Source organism: Marmota monax, unplaced genomic scaffold (genome assembly GCF_021218885.2).
Source record: "Marmota monax isolate L192 unplaced genomic scaffold, Marmota_monax_Labrador192_F-V1.1 WCK01_AAM20220418_F8-fsc00170, whole genome shotgun sequence".
Taxonomy (NCBI): domain Eukaryota; kingdom Metazoa; phylum Chordata; class Mammalia; order Rodentia; family Sciuridae; genus Marmota; species Marmota monax.
Window position 1 is genome coordinate 301,540 of NW_026692395.1, and position 8,493 is coordinate 310,032.

The window sequence follows — 8,493 nt, forward strand, 5'->3', positions numbered from 1 at the left end:
GCCAGAGAATCTTCCACTAAATGAATAGACACCATTCCATCTAACCAGTCATAATCTGATAGACACGCAGGTTACTTAATAACTTTGGCCTTTATGAATATTCATGTTCTCAACATTTGTGAATGCATTTTTGTTTTGACATAAATTTTCATTTCCTTTTGGTGGATTCCTAAGAGTGGACCTATTGGGTCACTTGGAAACTGTTTCAGGTATTGAGGAAAACCTAAACTACCCAAAGGGGCTGACCTATTTTATAATCCCTGCAAGCAATCTATCTGGATTTCCATTATTCCAGTCCTTGCTGTCAATTATTATTGTCTGACTTAAATGTTAAATTGTCTGACTTTAAATGTTATCATCCAGGTTGTGTGAAGGAGTAGTGCACTGTGGTTTAGACTTGGGTCTCCATCATGCATCAATCAGTGAGTGTCTTCTCAGGTGCTTACTGGCCATTTGTATGACTCATTAGGCAAAATGTCCCAGCGTATTCTTTGCCCATTTAAAAATAAGATTATTTGTCTATTTATGCTATTGAGTTACAGACATTCTTTGTATAGTGGGCATGTAACTTTAGCCGAAAACCTGACTTTGAAATAGTTCCATGAGTTCTTATTTACGTTCTTGCGTGGAGCCTTTGAAGCGCAAAGCATTGTAATTTTGGTAACAGCCTATGCATCTATTCTTTTCCCTCTCTTGTTTGTGCCCCAGTAGCAGATGAAAAATCCTTTGCCTATAATAACATCAGGATTTATTTTACATTGAGGCTTAGCTCTGAGAGCCTATTATACTCCTCATGCTCTCTCAAATGTACAAAGCATGAGGACCAAGAGCCAGGTAAAAGGTGGGTAGGGTTGACGTCATCCCTGCCACTTACAATAATGGATAATATGTGAGTCACTTACTACTTTCCTTTGTTGCTTGGAAGGGAAAAATCTATTACTTTTTCCTTTCATTGTAGCCAGAAACAGAGTCTTTTCGAGATGGAATTCTTTATTTCAAGGATATGGATCTTCCATATTTAGCAAGATCTTCCTCAGACTCAGAATAAGGAATCTGGAAATAGAATTAGGATCAGTGTGTTTATAGAAAAAATTTCCTAATACCCAAGGTGATACATAGGCTGAGGAGAGGCAGTCTGTGTGTTTCCTGGAGTACTGATACACCTGGATGAGAGACTTGGAACATTCTGCAGAGAGATGAGAATTCTGCCTGAGAATTATTGTATGCTGTTTTTATGAAGGAGTTATAGCTTTTGCTCTCCATGTAGGTCATTGATCCACTTTGAGTTAATTTTTTATTGAGTTGGAAAAAGGGATCCAATTCATTCTTTTGGACGTGTTTACCTGTTTGACTCTTAGGAGGTTTGTAGTGTACTTATTTATTCAAAGTGCCAAATGGAGAAAAAAAAAATACATATATATATATATATATATATATATATATATATATTGGAATGTGCAACTCATTTTCATGTATGTGTACATGGTGGAAAGTCTAAATTAAGCTATTGCACATATATGAAACCTCACATGTAATTTCTAGAGGTTTAGCACACTTGAAATTTACTATCATGGGATTTTTAAAATGATATAGTGTTATTCATCATAGTCACCATGTTGTGTCACAGATGTCCCGGACTTATTCTTCCTTTCTAACTGAAATTTGCATCCACTTCCCAACAATCCCCAACAACAACACAAGGCTAATAAATACAGTTGTCATATTTATTCTATGAGGTCCACTCATTTAAGATGCCGCATATGAGTGAGATCAAGTGGTATTTGCCTTTCTCTGCCTGGCTCCTTTCACATGATATCATATTGTCCAACTGCTCTTTAAGGCCGACTAGTACGACCACTCTGTCTTTCACAAGCCAGGGAGACTACCAGGGTCTCCTCCAAGTAAGCTGAGGTGGTCAAGTTGCTCAAGATGTTTACTTCTCCTCTCAGATAGGTCACCCCCATTGACTGCTTTGTATCCAATCTCTTGGAAATCATTGTTTCATGTGTGTTGTCTACTTTTCTTTGTTCATTCATATGAAAGGATAACTCTTATATTTCCTTCAATTGCAGCCAGAATGACAAGGGCCTAGAGGAGGAATGCAAACTTCATAAAATACTGATCTTCCAAATTTTTAGCAAGATCTTTTTTTTTTTTTTTTTTTTTTTTTGAGTGTTGAACTCAGGGACACACAACCACTGAACCACACCCCAGCCATATTTTATATTTTATTCCAAGACAGGGTCTTGCTGAGTTGTATAGCACCTCACTATTGCTGAGGCTGGCTTTGAACTCACAAATCTCTGGCCTCATTTTCCTGATCAGCTGGAATTACAGATTTGTGCCACCATGCCCAGCCCAAATTTAGCGCCATGGTGCTGAGGGTCAGGAAAAGAAAGTTGCAAGTAGAATCTGGATCAGAGTGTTTGCAGAGAAAGTTTTCCTAATCCCTAGGAGGATGGGCTGAGGAAAGGTAGTCTGTCTTTTCCTGTGGGACACTGTGGTGCCTGGAGGTGAGACCTGAAACTCTTACCAAAGAGGTGAGGATCCTGAGTGTGCCATCCCTCTGAGGCTGGGGACATGCTCATTGGGGTTTCTGATGATAGGAAACTGCCACCTTCTGATGATGAGGGATTGTCCCAGAGACCAGGAGGTCACCATTTTGGGTTTCTCCATCCAGAACTTTCTGCCCATCCCAGCTGTGTCCAGATGCTCTCATGTTACCTTGTGATCATGGTGCACAGTTGGTTCCAGCTTCTACAGCCTTAGCTGAGAAAACAAATGTCACTCACCTAAATCCATTACTGTAAGTGAGGGACAGTGATGACATCATCCCATCCAACTGTGCCTGGTTTCTGGGTACCAGCATTGTACATTATGGAGAGCACAGAGACTATACTAGGATATCAGAGCCACGTCTCAGGTATTGCAGGTGGAATCTCTAAATCTAAGTCCTAAAGAGAGAATCTCAATCTCTCTCCAGGTGGCATAGGGCAAAGGTCTTGGGGAAACTCCTAGGCTTACTTTCCTTTCAGTCCTGCAGAACTGGCAGGGCCTATTTACATTGGGTCCAAAGTTCTTGTAACAATAATATAAGTAATCTTAATGGTGACAAATGGCTCCTGCTGACCATTGAAGCATCAGGGCAAGGAGTTCTATGGTCTTTATCACTTCACTTAAAAATCTGCCCTAGTTAGGAGATCTAACATTCTGGGACTACTTTACCAATGGGGGAAACATGGCCCACAGTTGTTTATTGACTGGTTTCACACTGTGTGTACATTCCATGTGTTCTCCTAGGATCTGATTTTACTTACCAATGCCCCCTTCAAGAGTGTGAAATGCAAGACGCTCTCGAGCTTCTCATGCAAAAGTTCGGAACATGAGAGGGTTTTGAAAAGAGGAACCATAACAAGCATCAAGAAGGCCATATTTTCCCATTCCTATGATTTTATGCTTGTGTGCCATATCCTTATCCTCTGAACTGCTTCACCCTCAATGTTGTTGTTGTTGTTCTGTTTAGTTTTTGGTTTTCTTGTTGTTTCTTGGTACCGGAAATCGAACAGGGGCACTTAACCACTGAGCCACATGGCTGCAGGATGCTGGGCCCATTTACCTATTTACATGCCTTGCCTCACTCACCTCTCATGGGGAACATGAACACAGGTGTGTGAAGATGTTCCATATTCAAAGAGCAACAACTGGCAGACTTGTCCAAGAGCCCCTGGGGAAGTCTGTTCAAAGCTTCTTTCCTCCAAACAAGTGTGATCCAAACTATCATGCTGGTTTTTGTGGTCACAGAGCCAAATATATGGACATATGGAATAAGAATGTTGGAGGTCTCAAAATGTCCAAAACACTAACATTTCAGATTTTTAAAAAATATTCATTTTTTAGTTGTAGTTAGATGCAATATCCTTATTTTATTTACTTTTACGTGGTGCTGGGGTGGAACCCAGGGCCTCGCACATGCTAGGCAATTGCTCTCCCACAGAGCCACAAGCTCAGCTCCCATTTCAGACCTTTAAAGGAGGCCAAAGTCAATGGAGAGGATGCTGGGACGATGGGCCAGGATTCACTAAGGAACAGTGAATTGCCTCAGGCGTGAAGAAAAGCTAGATCCATGAAGTGAGTTGGACCTATGGAAAAGGGGGCAAGGATCAGAATGAGTGGGGTAGAAATACTTGAGAACTAATGTTTCCTGCCGTCCTTAAAGAATCTGGCAGGCAGTAGCTCTTGTTTTCCTTCCCTGTGCCACACACCAGTTTGGAATCCATGCGCTTAGTGCTTCTGTTCTCAGGACACAGTGTCAAAGTCGATAAAGCCTGCTTAAAAATATGTGCTCTGATGCCAGGTGTGGTGGCACATGCACATCAGCCCGGCAGCTCTGGAGGATGAAGCAGGAGGATCGCAAATTCAGAGTCAGCCTCAGAATCTTAGTGAGGTCTGGTCTAAAAATAAAAAGTGGAAAGGGGCTGAGGGTGTGGCTTTGTGCTTGAACATTCCTGGGTCCAATCCCTAGTACCCTAAAGGAAAAAAATGTGCTCTGAAAGGCTTAGGTGAGAATTAATTAACAGAAGAGATTGAGGTGCTTGTTGACGGGAGAGTCTTCAGACATGCGTCACCTTTTTCATTTTCATGATTTTGAAATGATTCATTTCAAAACTGGGTGTAAAGATCAACTTACTCATCTCATTTAATGAGGTTCTATGCTATGACCAGTGATATTGATTTCCATTTGGATTCATGATATGAATTTTCATTGTTGAGCACACTTAATTAGGAAAATACTGTATCTGTCCAGGGAAATTGAAGAAATAACACTACATTTATCAGTCAAAGCCTCTCCATATAGTACACATGGGAATTTCCTTAATTCAGACTGTCCTGGACACTTGCCAGAAAAGAACACACACTTTCTTATGGAGCTCATTCTGTAGATGCCTTTGGTACAGACAGCAAGAGTTTGTCCCTGTGTCTTTTGGGCTGTGCGGGCCCTTCTAGTCTACTGTGGGGGACACCACAGTTCCCTCTTCTATGGCATTCTGTGAGAGAGCCAAGCAAAGTTCTTAGGAAATGACCTAGGACCTCTGATCACACGTCTTGTCATTCACTCAGCCACTCACAGGTCTGATGTTGTGCGTGCTTTCTGGGGCGCTCAGACTAAGAAACCCCGATTACCTCTCATGTGTGCACACCTAACTCAAAGTTGCATGTCTGTCTAAAAGGTTGGCAACTCGGCATTATTACTTGATTTACTTCATACCGTATCCTGGAGCACTTCTCACATTGTACTTGGCCGGTGGCAAATCCTCAGTAAATGTTTGTGGTAGGAAAGAAGGAATGCATGAATGCTTAGAAGGGAGAGCAGAAGGGATGGTCTGTGCCACCGTGCAAAAGCACTCCAATATATGCTACTCCCAACAGGTGAAACCTCCCCAGTGGGTAGAGCAAGATGTATTTCCTTGATGTAGCTTTTAGCACACTGGACTGTGTCTTAGGGCATTTCCAAGGTCAACTTGAAGACTGACTGAACAGTTGTTTTCCCCGCCACATTATTCTCTGGACCATCAATCACACACTGGTTTGTTCTTGCCCAGAGAAGGGGGTATAACCAGGCCTATTTTCCCTTAAGGCTTAAGTCATCCATAAAATTGTGCATAAGCTGTATGTGAACTTTGCAAAAAGTTAGGGGTGCAGCCGTGCAGCCCCAAATAACCTGCTACCTAGAAGTCCACAGGTGCAAGACTGTATTTTCTGAAAATGTCCACAGCAACGTCTCCCATTTCATATTGTTATAAATAGCGCCTGCCACCTCCCCCACTGAGAGATGTAATTCTTATTATCCCACTTGAATGTGAAAGGGCTCCTGACTCACTTCTAATCAATAGAGTATGACAGGAGTGACTCACCATGAGTTCTGAGGCTTCATCACAGGAGCTGATGCAACAATCACCTTTCTTATTGAAACCCCCACCCCTCAGGGTCTGAGTCATCACATATGAGGCCTGACTACAGAGAGGCCTGCCATGCTCAGAAGAAAACGAATGCCACCACGAGGTGAAAGTTAGGAACTCCACTTCCTGTTCCAACCCATCCTTCAGTCCTGTCCACAAGGCCACCAGGACTGTCAGTCAAGGAGCCTTCATATGAATCCAGGCATAGCAGGCCAGGCTTTTTCAAAGGGGGTCACAGACATCATATGAAAAAAGTCATTTGCCCTGTGTCTTTTCTCAGTTCCTGATTTTGAAATGCCATGCGTATACTAAACGGTTGCCATGTTATGGACTATCTTGGGGGCCATTTGTTATTGAGGCAAGAGTCACTGGGTGTGTGGGGGGGGAGTAGGGGCCTAGGACAGGCCTCCACTGAAGGCACAAAGCCATCTGACCCTCCTGCACATCCTCATACCCTAATCTCATCCTTCCTTAAGTTATTTCATTGAATTTGTTTATAGTTTTCCTACCACCCCACCATAGAAGAGGACAAACAAGAGTTTTTTATGGCCCAGGGGACTTGACAGGAGTTCCCATCAGCTGAGAAGAGAAACGGGGTATTCATGGATAAGGTATCCAATGCTTGGCACCAGGTTTGCCCTGAATATGAGAACACTGGGACTTGATCCCATCACTTAGGGAACTGCACACAAGTGACCTACCCAATAGGTGGCAGAGACTAGATTCAAGTACAGACAGTGTGTCCCCAGAGGCTGAATGCGCAAACACTCTGCTGATTCCCCTCATCCAAACTTTAGGGGACCCTTGGGGAATTTTGGCTTGCTGCAGAGTGAGAGACACCACCATCTTTGACATTCACAGAGGCCCACTTTGTTCAACAGCCCCAATTTCCCCACTGCCAAATCCTATTCTGGGTAGAGATCAACAAACACAATTTCACATTTATAAACATCTATTAATTTCTGAACACTTAACACATGTACAAGGTGGGTACTTTGAAAGATCCAAGGGGGTGGTCATCCCTCTCAATCCTCTCTCCCCATCCCCTCCCAGCAGTTAGTCACTAACACAAAACCAAGCAACAGAGTAGCATCATTGGAGAACTGAGTGTGATGAGGTATGTAATATCGAATTTCAAGACATGCTATTTTCAAACACACTAGATAAACAACGTGGCTGAAAGCAACAGCTTTCCCTAAGTAGTGGAAAGGTGTCCACCTAAAACACAAACGCTCAGGAAACCCGGGGAGAACGTCCTGTAAGTGTTCACAAAAGTGTTGGGATGTAGCCGCCCAGCACACTAAAATGCACGTGTTGCACACAAGCCTGTTCACAATAGCACCAGAAACGTACAGTACAAGGGATTCCCACCAGCCATGTGGGGATCCTTCAGGACGAATGGCACAACCAAGTGATGGAAGAGTAGACTTGAAAACGTGGAGACACTACTTGCTTGTTAGATGTCAAGGTGATCATTGCACACAGAAGAAGGGGTGTGTGCTCAAGTTCTGGATTCAGAGAAAGTCCCTTGAACAGAACTGGAGGGGAAGGGGGAAAGAGGGACAGGTAGCTTGCACACGGGGGAGAAGGATTGTTTCCCCAAGTGCTGCAGGGGTTGGCTGGAGGGGACCCCACCCGCACACTGGATTCAGCATGTCGGCGACCTCATTCACAGCTCTTCTTGGCCAGGACAGGCAGGGGCCATCTCGATGGACGCGTTCTGCATGGCATAGTCATCGTCGTCCTCCTCGGTGGTCTCCTGTTCCCAAGCTTCACCATCGACCTCCTCGATGACCATGCTGCGCACCGTGCCCGCGTCCAGGCAGTGCGGGGCGACGCCATACACGCGTGGGTCGGACTCCGCGGCGTGGAAGCTCTGCACCCCGCACCTGCTGCAGAAGCTGTGCAGCGCCGGGTGCGTGTTGGACGGGTAGGTGACCATGCTCTCGGCGCCCTGCAGCAGCGTGAAGCGCTCGGCGGGGACAAGGAAGTGGCGGTGCTGCTTCTTCTTGCACAGCCTGCAGCTGCACTCCACCACGTGCAGATCCTCAGGGGCCCAGGCCGCAAAGCGGACGGCGCCGCAGTGGCAGCCCCCGGTGTGGTACACCAGGCCCGGGAACTCGAAGGTGTCCAGCAGGAACTTGGCGGCACCCTCGCAGCTCAGGCCCCGCAGCTTGCGGAACGCCTCCCAGCGCTCGCGCTGCGCGCCCAGGTCCAGCTCACCCGGGGACGTGGCGGGGGCCGCTGGGGTGGGCGCGGGGCCCCGCTGGTTCCGCAGCTGCGGCGGGAGCAGCAGATTCTTGGCGCCGGTCTCCCGGACCCGCCGCCACCAGCGCTTGCGCCTCGCCTTTCCCCGCCGCCGCTTGGCTGCCGCGCGCTCCCTGCCTGCCGCCTGGCTCCCGACCCCGACTTGGACAGGTGGGCACCGCGCGCGGCTCGCGCCCATGACCGCGACAGCTGCGCAGGTGGCTGGAGGATCCCCGGGACGCTTTTGCTTCCGCCGCTGAGCGTTGGCTCTTTGCCTTGCTCTGCCCAT

General features: G+C 46.0%; 1 protein-coding gene across 1 annotated transcript; it reads right to left on the reverse strand.

Annotated features, from left to right (window-relative positions):
- Positions 1–6,953: 6,953 nt before the first annotated feature.
- On the reverse strand, positions 6,954–8,493 carry LOC124091464 (centromere protein V-like protein 3). Its single transcript, XM_046442532.2, has one exon. It carries the CDS (start codon positions 8,491–8,493, stop codon positions 7,627–7,629), a length of 867 nt encoding a protein of 288 aa, XP_046298488.1. The 3' UTR covers positions 6,954–7,626.

Bases quoted from the DNA above. Each gene is read 5' to 3' on its own strand.
- LOC124091464 (XM_046442532.2), bottom strand. From the start codon at position 8,493: ATGGGCAGAGCAAGGCAAAGAGCCAACGCTCAGCGGCGGAAGCAAAAG.